Source organism: Myodes glareolus, chromosome 9 (genome assembly GCF_982192425.1).
Source record: "Myodes glareolus chromosome 9, mMyoGla1.1, whole genome shotgun sequence".
NCBI classification, from domain to species: domain Eukaryota; kingdom Metazoa; phylum Chordata; class Mammalia; order Rodentia; family Cricetidae; genus Myodes; species Myodes glareolus.
In genome coordinates this window covers 73,744,423-73,762,523 of record NC_142034.1, presented here as the reverse complement: position 1 = coordinate 73,762,523, position 18,101 = coordinate 73,744,423, and the positions used below count along the sequence as shown (strand labels likewise).

Here is an 18,101-nt window from a genome sequence, read left to right as displayed (position 1 = left end):
ATGTAATTCTAAATATTTAAAAAAACCAAATAACATACTCCTAAATTATGCATGGGACGAACGGCAGTTCCCAGTAGTGTTGCCAGGGATCCCAAATAATCCTAAGAAAGTTGACAGAGCTTGAGAGGGAAGTTTCTCCTCACATACCACATGCAGATGTGGCCTTATCATTCTCTGTACCCCATCTAGGAAATGACACCCCAATTGCTTCTGAAAATGCAGACAGGACAACAATTCCAATAAAAATCTCTGTGTCCAGTGACTACAACAAAGGCAAGAGCAGGAACAGGCACAGTAGAGAAGGGATCATTTGAATTATTAGGTTGTCTTAAGAGCCCCCACCAGCCCTGATAATTACCTGGAGACAGAACCTTCCCATCCTACCTTGCACAGGAAATAAGAAAAGAAAGCTGAACTTCCCTGTGCTCAGAGATGAGATCTGACCTTACTCTTCTGATGCTGTAATAAATCCTCAAGGCGATAGCAACTTAGAGAAGAAACAGTTCATGCTGTCTCACAGTCCCAGAGGGAGAACCATTAAAAGCAACGAAGGCATGGCTTGGCAGCAGGAACAGGAAGTTGGCTGATCACATTTTGTCTACACACAGGAAGCAGAAAAAAGAGAACAGGAAGTGGGGCGAGGCTATTAACCCTGAATGCCCACCCCCACTGATGTACTTCCTTTAGCAAAGATGTATCTCCTAAAGGGAACCACCAACTGGGGACCAAGTGTTCAAACACAACAGCTTATGGAGTTGGCTTCTCATTCAAACCACAGCACGATCATTACCACCTACTTCTGTGCCCTTCTTTCTTTCCTCCAACTTGTAAAGAAGAGAGAGCCAGACATACAAAAAGAATGTCACTGTATTTCCCACAGGATTCTGAGACCTCACACAAACCTCTGGATGCTCAATGAAGACATCTGGGGATGCATAGACTCTTTTTTTAAATAGCTCTGGTGTGGGAGAATTATCTGTATTCTGTCAATCATATTTTAATAAAACGCTGATTGGCCAGGCAGGCAGTATAGGCAGGAAAGCCAGACAGGAAGTAGGGGTGGAGCAAAGAGACTGGGAGTATTCTGGAAGCAGAACCTCCCTAGCCACTCCTGTGCAGACCACCGAAGAGGCAACATGTAAGCTGTCACACTGAGAAAGGTACTGAGCCCATGTGGCTAACATAGATAAGGATAATGGGGTAATATATGTTATAAGAGTTAACAAGAAGCCTGACCTAATGAGCCAATCAGTTTATAATCTTATGGAGTCCCGTATGTGATTTTCTTTGGGGTTTGCCGGCTGGGGGGTACCGGGCAGGACGGAAACCCCAACAAGCCGGCCCTCATGCTACATATGGCGCCCAGACGTGGATAAATGAATCCACAGAAAGCCTGAGAAAGCTTGGGAAAGAATAGAGTAAAGCATGTTTTGTTGGTAGCAGCAATTTCTCAGGTCTGCTCTGCTTACTAGAGGCAAGCAAGCACTCTCATCTGAGAGAGGCTTCCTGACTCAGCTTTAGCTGCAAAACCTTGCAGCTCTTTAAAGAGGTCCTGCCGTGAAGCACTTAAACCGTGTTGATGAAAAGCGGAACACATGCTTTTCGGTTTTCAGTCATAGCAGGAAAAAAGCTGCGCTGTTTTACAATGCCGGCTTTCTGGGCTGTCCTGACAGGGTAATCTCTGACTCTTTCAGGCAGGCAGTCTGACTGAGTGTGGTCTGTGAGCAGAATGCTGCAGCTTGCTTGCTGGCAAGGACCTTGAAACGCCATAGAGTTGTGGCAATGAACATAGCTCTGGCTGGTATCTCAGCCATGAGACTGGAGAGCTGGGGAGTGGGTTGGATCTAGCCGTCAAAGCCACTGCTCTCCATATTGCTTAGTAAATTAAAGGCTCATGTGGTCAGAAAAGGGAGATAAACAGTAAAGAGAGATTCAAAGATGAAGAAAACCTCTAAATGGTTTATAGTGTGTTACAAATAAATTCAGGATAAAAGTTAAAGTTCTTAAAGTAAAAAGAGAGTAGTTAGGTGTGGTGGTACACACCTTTAATCCCAATGCCCTGGGAGGTAGAGGCATATTGACCTCTGTGACTTCAAGGGACAGAGGTAGAGATTGACCTCTGTGACTTCAAGGTGTGGTAGTGCACACCTTTAATCCCAATGCCTGGGAGGCAGGGACAGACATATCTCTGTGAGTTCAAGGTGTGGTAGCATACACCTTTAATCCCAGCACTGGGGAGGCAGAGACAGGAGGATCTCTGTGAGTTCAAGGACAGCCTGGTCTACAGAGTTATTCCAGGACAAAGATATATACAGAGAACCTGTCTCAAAAGCAAAAAGTAAAAGTAAAAATAAAAGAAATAGAGGTTAAAATAAAGCCACATAAAGATGGAAAATGCACAGAGAATCTTCATGCTGTATGCTATTATGCTCTCTTTAAATTGTTTGATTGTTGAGGAAGGAGCAACAACTGCTAAAAGACTTTTGTTTATAAATGCTGCTGAACTAACCCAAGATAGAAATTTTGAAAATACCTTGGCTTCAAAACTGAAGTCAAAAGGTATGTTACTTTGGAGAAGAGATTTTGCTTTTGTTTCCACAGAAAACGAGAGTCTCTGGATTTATTCAGAGTTAAGAATAATCACCTTTGACCAAGGGAGGCCACCTGAAAAATCTCCGATAGGAACAGATGGCCCAGATGACAGAGGTCTACATCCAGAACTGATCCAAGACTGCTGCCTGAGATGATCAAGACTCACAGGATACTCCAGTCAGGACTTGATTATAACTCTAAATTTTCTTTAGGTCCCCATAAGATCATCAGCGCCCCCAACCAGCAGGAAGTAGCCTGAAATACTACGCCCACATTCCCAACAAATGGACTATGGGTATTTTCTTTTGTTTAAAAAAAAAAAAGAGGGAAATGGTGTGGGAGAATTATCTGTATTCTGTCAATCATATTTTAATAAAACGCTGATTGGCCAGGCAGGCAGTATAGGCAGGAAAGCCAGACAGGAAGTAGGGGTGGAGCAAAGAGACTGGGAGTATTCTGGAAGCAGAACCTCCCTAGCCACTCCTGTGCAGACCACCGAAGAGGCAACATGTAAGCTGTCACACTGAGAAAGGTACTGAGCCCATGTGGCTAACATAGATAAGGATAATGGGGTAATATATGTTATAAGAGTTAACAAGAAGCCTGACCTAATGAGCCAATCAGTTTATAATCTTATGGAGTCCCGTATGTGATTTTCTTTGGGGTTTGCCGGCTGGGGGGTACCGGGCAGGACGGAAACCCCAACAAGCCGGCCCTCATGCTACATAGCTCAGTTCTCTTTATAGTCAGTTTTCTCCTTCCTGAAACATAGAAGGTAGCCATGAAACTGTGAAGCATTTGTTTAATTAATATTCTTTAGCAATAAGTATCGGGAGTCAGATACCAGTAAGAACCCGAATGATCAGAGAAGTGACCAAGAAGCCACCAGTGACCTCCTCTCCTGTTCTTCAATCTAAAAGGGCTGAGATCCTCTCTCAGCCCTCTCACCTTACTACTTCCTGTCTCCCATCTCCTCAGTCCTTCAAGATCTCTATTCTAATTTTGGTCAGCTAGTGACTGTCATATGCCTGCTCCCCAAATACCAGGGTACTTTAGAGGACTTTAGAGCTGATTCCCCCCTTTCCTGATCTCTCTCTGGCCTCTAACGAGGAACATCTATTTCACCTGCCGAAGAGAATATGGCAAGTTTTTCTCTGTCCCAGGCTTAAGCATTTAACAGCTCAGAATGCACCTGTCGTAGATCCTCTTCTCTCCACCTGCCCTGTTAACCTTGTCCTCCTCAGCAGGGCACTGGTCCAGTACTGATGTCACTCAGCGACGGATATTGGAAGCTGCAGACGGTAAGCAAAATTATCTTTATAGGCAGAGTATAAGAAAGATTTTTAAAGAAACAATGTCAAATTAAATCAAATATTTAAAATATTACTTTGAGATGTGTTATATATGTTTTTGCTGTGGAACATTTGTTTAACGAGCAAAGATGTGTTGCATTCTTTTATGTTGCATTTATTTAACTCTGTGAAGCTGTATTACTTTGCTTGTCTAAATCACCTGTTTGGTCAAATAACAAGCTGAATGGTCAATAGCAAGGCAGGAGGAAGAATAGGCAGGGTTGGCTGGCAGATAGAAAAAAAATGGAAGGAACCATCTGGGAGGAGATGGAGGAGAAAAAGAAGGAGGAGAGGAGGACTCTACATACCAGCCTTCCAACTACACAGCCAGGCGTGGAGTAGGAGTGAAAGTAAGATATACAGAAGTAAAAAGAGGATAAATCCAAGAAATAAAAAGTAGATGGGATAATTTAAGTGAAGGAAAGTTGGCTAGAAATAAGCCAAGCTAAGGCAGGGCGTTCATAAGGTATAATATGTATGTATATTTATTTGGTAGCTGAGTGGATGGTCCCTCAACAGCGTAAAAGAGCCACAAGGATAAAAAAAAAAAAAAACTAACTACAACAAAAGTTAGAAATGATCCAACAGTTATGAGTATTTTCAATTAAGAAATGGCCATCAATAGCCATCATATCCATGGACAACATCCATTTACAAGATAGAACGTGTAAGGAGGTCACACTTACGATAAGAACGCGCTGTGTGGAGCACACAAGAATACAGTTAACAGTAAAAGTGAGCAGCTTAAGGACACTGCAGAACACAGAGACAGAACTGCACAAGGGGATGCTGCTTCCTAATAAACAGCTGATTCCAGCACTCCAGAGAAGAGGCTTTCTGTTTGTCTCTAACAGAAAATGACAACAGAAATACAAGACAATTTTATCAGGCTACTAGGATTAGCGCTAGAGTTGCACAGAAAGAGATGTCTCTATTTACATATAAATCCTCATTATAAACTCCTGTCGTCAAAGCAGAGAATAGTCCAAACACCCACAGACTAGAGCATGAAGTACAGATTCAGACACCAGAGCACAGTGATGGACGGGAACGTTTTGGGATTTGTCATCCCAGGTGTCAACTACGAAGCAAAGAGCCTGTGATAAGTAGCTATTTCAGAGCTCCAGAGCCTACTCATAGTATGACAATAACCTGGGACTCTCTGAAGTAAAGGCTGGAGCTCTTTGAAGGGAAAGAAGCATGAAGCACTCTCCCCATTCATAAGTGTGTCGAGCAGTCCACTTCCTGAAACAGCTGGTGATAGAGGGGGTCCGGGCCCTTTCTCTTCCAAAATTAGTGTGTGGATGTTGTGGGATATTAGTATGAGATGTATTACATCTTAAGCTGTGGAATATTTGTTCAATGCTGCAAAGATGTGTTGCATTCTTTATGTTTTTGTTTAACTCTGTAAAGCTGTGTTACTTTGTCTGCCTAAAACAATGGATTGGTCTAATGAAAAGCTGAAGAGCAAATAGCTAGGTAGGAGAGAGAAATAAGCAGGGCTTCTGAATAAATAAGAGTAGAAATCTAGGCTCTAGAGGAGAGCAGGGAGCAAGAAAAGAAGACTAAGCCAGGGTCAGCCACTCATCCACAGAGCCAGCAAGGGTAAGAAGGAAACTAATATGTTTAGAATTAAGAAAGGTAAAATGCCCAGACACAAAATATAGTTAAAGAGAAACAGAGTAATTTAAGTTACAAAACATGACTAGAAACAAGCCAAGGTAAGGCCAGGCACTCATAAGTAAAAATAAATATCCCTGTATTTATTTGGGAGATGGGTGGTGGACCCCCAAAGATAAAAAACCAAAAGAAACAAACAAACCCCACTACAGGTATATGTTTTGATTGCTCTGGAGGACCCCAGAGAAGGGCAGGGATGGTAGCCTCTCTGGAACCAAGAGTGACAATGTCTTATCAGAACATGAGAGGATTATCAGCTTTCCCTCCTGTTCCAGTGTTTGCAACCAGGCACTTAAGGAAGTCAAAGGGAGGATGCTCCACCTGAGAAAGGGCTTTTTACAGTCAGTCAGTCAGTCAGTCAGTCAGTCAATCAACCAATGAAACCCCAAACCTTACAGTGAACATTTTATTTAAGAAGAAAGATTAACCTTCTCTTCTCTAACGCTGGGGACAAGGTTAGAGGTATGTTCTGATAACCCCAAATCAGCACATCACTGGAGTCCTATCTAATGTTGTAAGAACCAAATGATGAAAAGATTGAAGTGAAAAATAAGACCATTAATAGCATTCGCTGGATATAGAAAGTGCCAAGGAACATGCCAAAAGCCAAACAAAATGCAAATAAGCAATCAAACACATAAAATCACAAGAACTTGGTCACACCTCAGGTTTTAAAGATCATCATGTTAAATCAATCATCAACACTAAATTGTTTTTCTATATGCTCATAATGAAATTGAAAGTCAGTATTTTTTTTTTTTTTGAGACAGGGTTTCTCTGTAGTTTTTGGTGTCTGTCCTGGAACTAGCTCTTGTAGACAGGCTGGCCTCAAACTCACAGAGATCTGCCTGCCTCTGCCTCCTGAGTGCTGGGATTAAAGGAATGTGCTACCACTGCCCAGCCGAAATCAGTATTTTCTAAAGTGTATTTTATTATAGTATCATAAATGAAACCAGTCCTGGTACTGTGTCAGATCCAAAGGAAGCTCCAATTTCCCTACCTCTGAAAGATGGTCCATGTATCCAGAAATGAGCTCAAACTGGACTAGAGCAGCCTGCCTCAGGAATTTGTGAAGTCAGTTCCCTTAGGCTAAAAGGGGTAATTTCCCTTATCTCTAGCTGAAGGGACAGATGGTTACCCATGGTGTCCACTAGCATAATCAAAGAGCATGCTGGCTTCCAGGCTCCTCAGTATCACAGGGACCTGTCCCACATGTCCTTGCTGACACCCTACCCCCTCACCTTCTCCTCTACCTAAACCCCCTCCAGCTCAGACTCCCTCCCCCTAGCTGCTCATCCTCCTTACAGCTCAGCTCTCCTCACATCCTCACTCCTGCTGCTCTGGTCTTCTCCCTGTACTCCTTGGTCTCTGTCTGGTCATTCTTTCTTCTCTCACAGGTAGCTTTGGCCATGTCCATTCTGCTGCCCACGTTCAGCCTACTGCTTCCTCTGTCTACTCTGACCTCTTCCAGATCCTCTGTTTGTTCTTTCTTAGCAGAGGAACTCTTCCTTCCCTTTAGCCACACCAGGGAGTGCTAATGCTTGCATTTCCTTTACTGCTCCCTTCTGTATTGAGTGAGATCTTTAATTCTGGCTCTTGGAAGCCTGAAACAAAAGGATGGGATTTTAAGGTTATCATGGCCTATGTGGAGAGATCCTGCCACAAAAGAGAAAAGAAAGAAAGCAATAAAAAAATGTATACAGTGTCTTTATGTCAATATATATAAGACAATCTGTAAGAATTACATTTCTCTCTCTCTGTGTATGTGTTTGTGTCTGCATGGGTATGTGTGTGTGCAACGTACATTTGTGTATGTTCATGTATTACATGCATGCATGTGACGGTCAGAGAACAACTTTTAGGAGTCAGTTCTTTCCTCTGACCGTGTATGTTCTGGGAATCAAACAGACTTGGTGACAAGTGTCTTTACCTATTAGGCAATCGTGCCTACCCTACAAGTCATTTTGATTTTTTTCTAGAAGCCAAAGGGAGAAAAGGAAGAGTCAAATGACAAGAGATCCATGGTGTTGAACTTTCAGAAGACTCGGTGTTGGTAGAAAACACATTACTTTTAAAACAGTGGATGGATTTACTGCTGCCAGATCAAATACCTTAAAATTTCTTCTTGTACATGGATGAGCTTAGTCTAACAATTATTGGATTGGGGAATGAGAAGAATAGCAAAGTCATTTGGAGAAAGAGCAGTTGAAATACTTGACAAATAAAGATTAATATTGGGCACCTTACTAATTGTAATGAAATCTTTTTGTGAAAACCATTCTTCAAGTTGGGGAGACCTTTGATTTGGGATTTATTGGGAATTTTTACACTAATGAATACTTTAGAATTTGTAAAGTGCTGTTTCTACATCATTCATATAATTGTTTTAGAAGTCATTGCATTGGGGCTTGGTAATTGATTCATACTGGATAGTGGGCTCCAATCTTGTTTTTAGGCCGTGCCAATGATGACAACATTAATTGATTTTTGGTCTGATTTATAGTAATGTATTCACTAGATTTTGGTATCAAGCTGATGCTGACCTTAACTTCTACTATAACTTGATAAAACTTTATATTGTATTGCTCTGTGATATGTAATATTTATATATTGTGATATTATACATTATATATATATTGTAAACACCATCTTATCAGACATGATTAACTATAAATAATTACCCAAGGATAGAGCCCTAGCAGTGAGGACCTGTATAATAACTGACTTTCTGAGGATCCTAAGTTTTGTTGCCCAGACGGAATGCAGACTGTGAACACCTCACCTGTGTCTCTAATTAGAACCTCTGAGAAATCCACCCTAGGGGAGCACACACTTGGCTCCATCTTCATGGCAGCACCACCTCCAGGGATGGAGCATCAATTTATTCACTCTGAGCTTGACCAGAGAGAGCCACATGCCTCATTCTAGATGTTCTCTTCTTGGGGAAAAGGTCCTTCCCTTCTCAGCTTCAAGTTGTGGTTTTCTCAAAACCCATTCTCCACCATGGCACCAGCAGAGACAGAACTTTCCTGAAGACATCTGATAGCAGCCAAGAGCACCCAGGTAAGGAGGCTGAGAAAACAGCACAGGGCACCCTCACAGCAGGCAGACTCTTATAGACTAGAGCCCATGGGATGACTTATAGAGAAAGAACTTCATTCAATCTCTCTGCATCTGACCAAGTTCAAAGGAGGGACAGTGTCTCACTCCTCCATGTCCATGCCTTGTTCCAACATGAGGGTCTCTGCTCTAGGAACACAGTGGAAGCTGTATTGTGGGTAGAGGAAGCACAAGAACAGAATGAAGGTTAGACGGTTAGGAGCTTAACTACATGGTATTAAAAAGCCTGGTCTGAAGAAGAAGAGAGAGAAAGCTAGAGAACGAGCGAGCGAGCGAGAGACAGAGACAGAGAGTGACCAAGACACCGACACAAAAACACAGAGATATACAGAGATATAGAGACACACACAGAGACAGGGAGAGACAGTGAAACAGAGACAGAATGTCATTATTTTATCCTGGTCCTCATATTTGTTCTGTGTCTGTCCCCTGGAGTGTGTGGTTGTATAATGAAGGTGTCTCAGACTGTGGCTGCTTGGATGTTACTGAAACCTGAGAGTGGAGTGTTGACTTCACCTGAGTCCAGAGACAAAGTAGTCTTTAAGGTTCAGGGTCTCAAACCCACAGTGATGCAGACATTTCTGTACATCTGACATCTGAGATACACACGACACTACCTGACTCATAGAAATCATTCAGCAAAACAGACACACAGTTAGGTTTACGTGTGTGTGCGCGTGCACACACACACACAAGTATATGTATATGTATATGTATATATGAAAATATATGCATGCATATATACATACATATATCCTGAATGTTCTTTTTTATTAATTGTGGCAGCAGCACTCTTTCTCATAAGGAAGCTTAAGGGGGAAGTGAAATTGAAATCCAAAAGCTGGAGATGAAGAGCCAATCAAAGAAAAGGACATCCATACATGACCTCACATGTTGCACTGGGGTCCAGTGGACACTGTACAGCTAGGGCTTAACCAATGATATGTTAGTGTTATTCCCAGCATCTGATCATTCCAATGTCCACCATCTTTTAATGCACAGCATAAGAAAATATGAAATAACTTCAGCTTAATGCTGTCAGGAGTGAGCCTTAGTTGTGATCTTTCCCCACTGGAGCAAGTTTCCTCCACATTCAATTGAGCCTTTTTTCTATTTCTTTGAAGGGAATATATCTCCATTAGGAACATTAACACCTACAGGTAAAGGACAGTTTGTTTGTTTTTATGAACTATTGATATTTCTTTTTCTAATCTCTGCTTCTATATTCTAGTGACCATGTAACCCATTGAAAGCTTATTCTAGCCTTGTATATTTTATTGCATGTGTGTCTATGTGTGTGTACATGTATGTTTATGGGTGTAGCTGCACATGTGTCACAGCACTCATACAGAGTTCTGCTTCTCACTTCACCATAAAAGCACTGGGATAGCAGATGTGCTCTATGGTGTGGAGTTTCAGGTGGGTTCTGGGGATTTGAACTCAGGTCTTCACACTTACATGGCATGTATTTACCCACTGAGCCATCTCCCCAGCCCACATTCTAGCTCTTTGCTGCTGCTGTTGTCATGCTGGTCTGCATCCATGGCAACACTCCGGAAGTTACCTGGATTCCCATCCCAGCGCTGTGCTTAGCTCCACTCTCACAGCAGCAGTCAGCTCGCTGTCTGGACCACACGAGCATCCTGTACCCAACGCCATCAATTTCCATGTCATGTGCTGTCCCTGCAGCCAGGCCATTTCTCCTGACACCTGCCTCCTCTCTTCCCCTTCCCCAGCCAGGCCTCTGATCACCCCAGGGTGACTCTCCTCCCTCCTCAACTGTAATTGCCTTGCCTCCCTCCATGGGCCATTGCAGTCCAGATGTTTTCCTGACCTCCTGACCATGGAGATGTCTTAGCCTGGGGACTGTCTTTGAGATGCATGTGAATCTGTTTTTTATCCACCTGTAAAACCTCTTTATTCCAGTAGAAAAGCAATGCACTTAGAATCTGTATGCCCCCCTCTTCTGAGTGCAGAAAGGGGGAACACTACACACAGGGGTCTGAACAGCGGCTCAAGTGTGAGCTGTGGTGACAACATCTTAGCAGATAGAATGCAAAGGCCCAGCCACCAGGCAGGTCTGTCAAAGCCTCTTGGTCTTCCCAATTGTGCTGAAACAGAAAAGCCACAGCAGAATCACATGGCTTATCATACATGACAACTAGCAGTGACTTTTCATTTGATTAAAATTTAATAAATTGTAGCAAATATAACATAAAATTTTCTAGGGGGTTGGTACCTGCCTATACATACCCAAGAATCTGTATACTTGGGTATTTAGATTCTACGTGGTTTATTTTTCGATTGGAGATAAAGGATTTACAGGTGGATGAAGTGGAGATTCATGTGCATCTCAAAGACAATCACCAGCTTTAGTGCTATCCAGATGGATGTTAAGGGAGGAGGATTTTTTTCAGATCATAAATTCCTGGTCAGACAAAAGAATACGTAAGAAAAATCGTGTGTGTGTGTGTGTGTGTGTGTGTGTGTGTTTGTGTATGTATGTGTGTGTTGTGCATGTTAATATACATGTATGTGTTTGTGTTTTGTACATGCAAGCATGCATGTCTATGTGTGTAATGTGTAACTCAGAGAACAAGACTATTAGCTTGTTTTGAACTCTCTTGCTATTGACCAGTGATTTTTGATATAGCACTTAGCTTCCCACTCCTCAGATTCCCCATGTATAGAGTGAAGTGGAGTATGCCAAATTATGATTGAGTAACTACTGTATGAATTGTAATTTATGAGGTACTAAGCAAACAAGAGTAAAATCAATAAACTCATAGTCATTAGAAATCAATTCTTTCAAAGAACCACTATTTGTTTTAAAAATGCCTTGTAAGGGAATTTACTACCAACTAATTCTCAACTAAAGAGTCAAAATTTCCAAACTACATAGAAGATTTCTCCAAGTGTTGATCAATGATTTCTATATAAGTGTCTCACTTTCTTCTCCCGAGACATGGATGGTGACAATCACACGACAGTCACAGAATTCCTCCTCCTGGGACTCTCTGAAGAGTCAGAACAAGAAGACGTTGTCTTTGGAATGTTCTTGGGGATGTACATGGTCACCATCTCTGGGAACCTTCTCATCATCCTGGCCATCAGCTGTGACTCTCATCTCCACACACCCATGTACTTCTTCTTGGCCAACCTCTCCAGTGTCGACATCTGCTTTTCCTCAGTCACCGTCCCCAAAGCACTGGTGAATCACATGGTGGGAAGCAAGTCCATCTCTTACACAGAATGTATGGCCCAGATGTACCTCATGTTCACATTCAGCAACATGGACAGCTTCCTCCTGAGTGTGATGGCCTATGACCGCTATGTGGCCATTTGTCACCCACTCCACTACATCCTGATGATGAGGTTTAGGCTCTGTGTTCTCCTGGTGGCCATATCATGGGTCATCACACACCTGCATGCTCTCTTGCACACACTCCTCATGGTTCGACTCACCTTCTGTTCCCACAATGCAGTGCCCCACTTCTACTGTGATCCCTACCTTGTCATGAAACTCTCTTGTTCTGATACCTTTATCAATGATGTCACAGCCTTTTCTGAGGGTGGAGTGTTGTTTATGACACCATTTGTATGCATTGTTGTTTCCTATGCCTACATCTGCTCTAAGGTCTTGAAGATGCCCTCTGTCCAGGGAATAAGAAAAGCCATGTCCACTTGTGGTTCCCACCTCACTGTGGTCTGTCTTTTCTATGGGGCAATCCTGGGAATTTATATGCACCCTTCTTCCTCCTACTCACTACAGGATGCAGTAGCCTCTGTCATCTTCACAGTGGTGACCCCTATGGCCAACCCCTTCATCTATAGCTTGAGGAATCGTGACATCAAAGGAGCCCTAAGGAAGATAATTCTCAGGTCCTAGAATTTGAAATTCCTAGAGCTGAGAGTATTCATTGACGTCATGCATAGTTTCCATTTTATAAACAGAGATCCAGACGGGTCCAGTGCTCAGCATGACTTCACCTGGTATTCTTGATAGATGTTTATAATTATGCTTTTGATTGGGATGGTGACTAATGCTCTCTGTCCCACACTCTGAACTTTATCTCTTCAAAGGGATGATTCTAAGATGCTCATTTCTCAGATAAGAGAAACTGAAAACATTTGGACACAGTCTGCCTTGGGATGTGTTTAATATCCCCTGAGATACTGGCTGCCACAATGATCAGAAGATTTTAAGAGATGGGATCACCTGACCCTATGACCTCAAGCAGAGCTGTGGCTATGCTGGTAAATGACCCACAGGAAGTTTAACTCACCCATGTTAGACAACTAGAGGTTGTTGGCAACTGAGGTGTTGGTGCTTCCCCTTGTCCCGGCCTGAGGTCCCTCTCATCCATTCTACAGCCCACAACACTACCTCTCCCCTTCTCTTGCCACATAGCATTTCAGGATTTTGTTCCTCAGCATAGGATTTATGGGTACCTATGAAGTACTATGGGAGCCTTGGATAGTAGTTGTGATCTCCCATAAAATGTGTATGTTCCTACATGTTATCATGGGTTGCAGGAAGCATATATAGCTGAAGTATTAGATTCAGGGTTGCGCTAGGAACATGGGAACTTGAATTAATGTCAATTATAATTGGAACTTAAGACTTTGGTGTAAAGTCCACGGTTATTCTAGAATATGGACCATAGTAACCAGAGTTCCAGCCCTCTTCTAGTGTATACTAAAGGTCTAGTGTCCACAATGTCACTTGTCATGTTCTGTCCTCACATCCAGATAGTTCTGCCCTCCATCTTCTGGGTTGGGGCAGTGGTCACTCTTCAGTAGCTCTCCCTCATGGCCTCTGAGTCCTCACTCCGTTTCTTCCCCGACTCTACTGGCTTCTGTGTCCTTTCTGTCCTCACCACCAGCTCCTTCTGACTCTGTCCTGCCTCTAACTGTAGCGATCTGCATCCTGGGGAATCTCACCGATTTCTCTCCCTGTACATCTCTCTCCTCCACACAGATGCCATTTGTTCCTCCTCAGATGTCAAATGAGCCTTGTCATCCAACTTTCTCAGAATCACAGGAGATGTAAAACATCCTTTCTTCATGTAATAAAGCCTAATCAGTGATTTGGCACAGGATTTCCCTAGAGCCACTAAACTCTCCTCCTGGCCCCTTATGAACCCAGAGAGTACTACCCACAGGTTCTTGGTGACTCTTGGAACAGAATACAAGATAATTTTAGAATCAGAGTCCTAGGCCAGATGGTTATTATGTGGTTTAAATAAAAATGTACCCTATAGATTCTCATATATGAACTCTTGATCCCCAGTTGATGGTGTTTCTTTGTGGGGTTTAGGAAGTGTGGCCTTACTGGAGGCAGTATGTCACTCGGGATTTGTGACACTTCTTGTTCATTCTCTCTGCACTGTGCTTGCCTTTGAGGATGAGTTCTCAGCTTCCCCATCCTGCAGCTGCCATGATTCCTGCAATGATGGACTCTTAGCCCTCTGGATCCATTGGTCAAAATAAACTCTCTCTCCTGTCAGCTGTGTGGCCATGTGTTTGTCACAGCCACTGTAAAGGAACTGCTACAGTCGCTCTCCTGGGAGATTTCCTTTTCCTCTGAGGGACAGGAATTGTTAGAGCAGGCAAGGAACTAAGGAACGGAGAGAGCAGGCAGATCCTCAAAGGGACAACTTAAAAAGTTAATATCATCTTCAAATTTAATTGACAAAGTCCCAAAACATAACTGAGCTGTGGGCAAGTGATAACAATATTATATTACGTTCTGTCATTTGACCCAATTTGGCCTGGTTACTAAAGTGTTCTGTTTCTTTTTCTTTAAATCTTTGTTTATCTTCAGTAACTTCACACATGATTCTGGTGTGTTTGGTTCATAAACAACTTAAAAAAGGGAAAGATTAGATTTCCATATGGAATCCTCAAAATAACAAGTGAACAGCTGAGCACTAAACTGGCCCCAAGGCTGATGGGTAAACTGATGGCTGTAAATAAGATTAGCTGTGATAGTGTACATATAATATGAAAGTTATAAAGTCAAGAAAAGCTAAGGACAAACTTGCTGCCATATATATGATTATCTGTGTCCTATTCCAACACACATCTGGAGTTAGGGGCCATGAACAACAGCCTTGGTGTGGCGGCAATAATAGTTATACAGAATGGACTGCAGTTATTTCTTCACAAGGTCGCAGAAGGGGAGCCTTTTTTATACCCAAGGCTCAAGTCATTATGGGCAGAACGCACTTCATGTTATGACCCACAGGACTGTTTTTTTTTTAGCATAAATTGTTTATTGCATTTTATGTACTTACTCTTGCCCCATCTGTCTCTATGTCTATATGTGTGTGTATCTCTTTGTCTATCTCTGACTCTGTCTCTCTGTTTCTGTCTCTCTCTCTGTGTTGTGTGTGTGTGTGTGTGTGTGTGTGTGTGTGTCTTTGCCAGTATGCATGTGGAAGTCCTAGGACAATTTGTGGGATTCAGTTCTCCTGTGAGAAATAATCATTCTGGTCCATTTTCAGTATGGTGCTCCTCAGGGAATCCCAACCACCAGGGGGCACTGGGTTCTCATCTTCCCTAGCTAGCAGCTGGTGCCTGTTTGCAGAGTGCTTTTGAGTTTACCTTAGGGCTGAAAAGTTGAAGTTGACTTTGTGACTGAGCCCTGCTGTCTGGAAAGGGAGGAGCGCATCTCAAGTCTAAGGAGGATGGGGAGTTTGGTGGGGACTCAGATTATACCTCCCTGAAAAACTCAGCCAATGAGAAATACAGGGGAGGGAAACACAGTCGGGAACATAAGAACCAGATTCTTGCCTAATTTTCTCAGGGCTGATGCCTGCTTTGCAGGTTCATCATAGCTCACTTTACTTCACTGAGTCTCCAGTGATCTTTTTCAATGTTTTCTGATAATTTTATTTTATGTGTACGGTGTTTTTCCGTATGTATGTCTGTGCATTATCTGTGTACAATGTTCAAGGAACAAGGAGGCCAGAAGAGGACATCAGATCCCTTGAGACTGGAGTCACAAACAATTGAGCCCATGTAGGTGCTGAGAATCAAACCTGGGTCCTTTGTTAGAACTGCCAGTGCTCTTAATCACTCAGCCACCTCTTCAGGCCCTCCAGGACTCTTACTATGAGGTGAGGATCATCATTTCTCACACTGTTGCCATGTGGGTGCAGGGGACTGAATTTGGGTCATCAGGCTTGCTAGCAATCACCTTGAACCACGGAGTCATCTCATTGTCTCTGGTTCTCTGGTCTTGTCCCAGTTTGCCTGTCCTGCCCACTTTACTATATCACTGAACTCTTGTTTTTTTTTCATGATAGTTTCCTTGGCCTTCCTTCTGGTCTCTTTGGTAGGTTCTCCAGGGACAAGCCTTGAATCTTAGGCAATCTCATCTAAGAACCAGGAACTTTTGAACCTTCCTGTGTGTTTCCCCTGCTCGTCTTTCTCTGTCAATAGAATCTACTCAAGTTAAGAGCCTATCAGCATTAGGAAAAGACGTTATACTTTTCCCTTTATATTAAAAGAAACAGGTGGCTCATGGGTCCTGGGTCAACTCCACTGGAAAATGACTGGGCACCAAGTGCCTCCTCCTGTTTGTCAGCCTTGGCTCTTGAGGGTCTGTGACCTACATACCTGGATACCACTGTTCTGAGCCATGAGAACTAGAGGCTTGTCTTGACAAACTCTTTTTTAAAAGGTTTATTCTTCTGGGCTTGGTGGAAGATGCCTATAATCACCCCTGTGAGCTCTAGGCCAGCTATGTTAACATAATGGGACCCTGTTTCGAAAATGAAAACAAAACAAAATATTTTCATTTTGTGAGTGTGAATGTTTGATCTTCTCTCAAGGCAACAAACTGGAGATTGATAGAGAAAGGCAGCAGAAACCCTGCTCTGGCTTCCACATGTGCCCATGCAAGAACACACACCCAAATACATGTATGTGAATGTAACACATACATACACACACAAGACAGGCATACTATATACCACACAGCTCATGTATTATGATTTTTGATCAAAACAAAATCAAACAAGAAAAATACCAATAACTTAACTAGAATGTAATCCCAAATATTACAAACCAAAAACACACTCCTAAATTATGCATGGGAGAAATGACAGTTTGCAGTAGTGTTGCCAGAGATCCCAAATGAGCTGCCATGGATCAGAGAAGGACAGTTTCTCCTCACATACCACATGCAGATGGGGCATTATCATTCTCAGTGTCCTATGAAATGATATCCACATTGTTTCTGAAAATGCTGACAGGGCCATACTTACTATAAAAATCTCTGTGTCCAGTGACTACAACAATGGCAAGAGCAGGGGCAGGCACAGTAGAGACCAATACCACCTACTTCTGTGCACTGCTTTCTTGCCTCTAACTTGAAAAGAAGAGAGAGAACCAGACATACAAAAGGAATGCTACTGGATTTTCCAAAGGATTCTGAGATCTCACACAAATTTCTGGATGCTCAGTGAAGACATCTGGGGATGCATAGGCTCTTTTTAAGTAGTTTAGTTCTCTTTATAGTCAACTTCCTCCTTTCTGAAACAAAGAAGGTAGCCATGAAACTGTGAATCATTTGTTCAATTAACATTCATCATCAATAAGTATCGGGAGTCAGATATTGGGATAAGAACCGGAATGATCAGAGGAGTGACCGAGAAGCCTCCAGTGACCTCCTCTCCTTCTATTCCTCAATCCAAGAGGAGTGAGAGCCTCTATCAGCCCCGACTTACTACTCCCTGTCTCCCATCTCCTCAGTCCTCCAAGATCTCTGTGTTTTATTTTGGTCAGCTAGTGACTGTCATACGCCTGCTCCCCCAAAATCATGGGCTTTTACAGAACTTTAGAGCTGATTCCCCCTTCCCTGATCTCTCTCTGGCCTCTGATGAGGAACACCTAGTTTATCTGCTGGTGAGAAAATTTCAAGTTTTTCTCTGTCCCAGGTTAAAGCAGCTCAGAATGCACCCTTTGCAGATCCTTTTCTTCCCCATTTTCCTGCCCTGTAGGCCTTGTCCTGCTCAGCACGGGCACCGGTCTGAACTGATGTCACTCAGCGATGGATATTGGGAGCTGCAGAAGTAAGCAAACCTATCTTTATAGGCACAGTACATGGTGCATAAGAAATATTTAAAAAAACAATGTCAAAGTAAATCAAATAGTTAGAATATTACTTTAAGATATGTTGCATTTATTTATGTTGTGGAACATTTGTTTAATGATGCAAAGATGTATTGCATTCTTTTATGCTACATTTGTTTAACTCTATGAAGCTGTGTTACTTTCCTGTTGAAAACACCTGATTGGCCTAACAAAGAGCTGAACAGCCAATAGCAATGTAGGAGTAAGAATAGG

The 18,101-nt window shown here is 42.6% G+C and overlaps 1 protein-coding gene across 1 annotated transcript; it reads left to right on the top strand.

Moving 5' to 3' along the window:
* The first annotated feature begins 11,669 nt into the window (after nt 1–11,669).
* Nucleotides 11,670–12,633, top strand: LOC148120982 (olfactory receptor 1f45-like). Its single transcript, XM_087909604.1, has one exon. It carries the CDS (start codon nt 11,710–11,712, stop codon nt 12,631–12,633), a length of 924 nt encoding a protein of 307 aa, XP_087765730.1. The 5' UTR covers nt 11,670–11,709.
* The last annotated feature ends 5,468 nt before the right edge of the window (nt 12,634–18,101 follow it).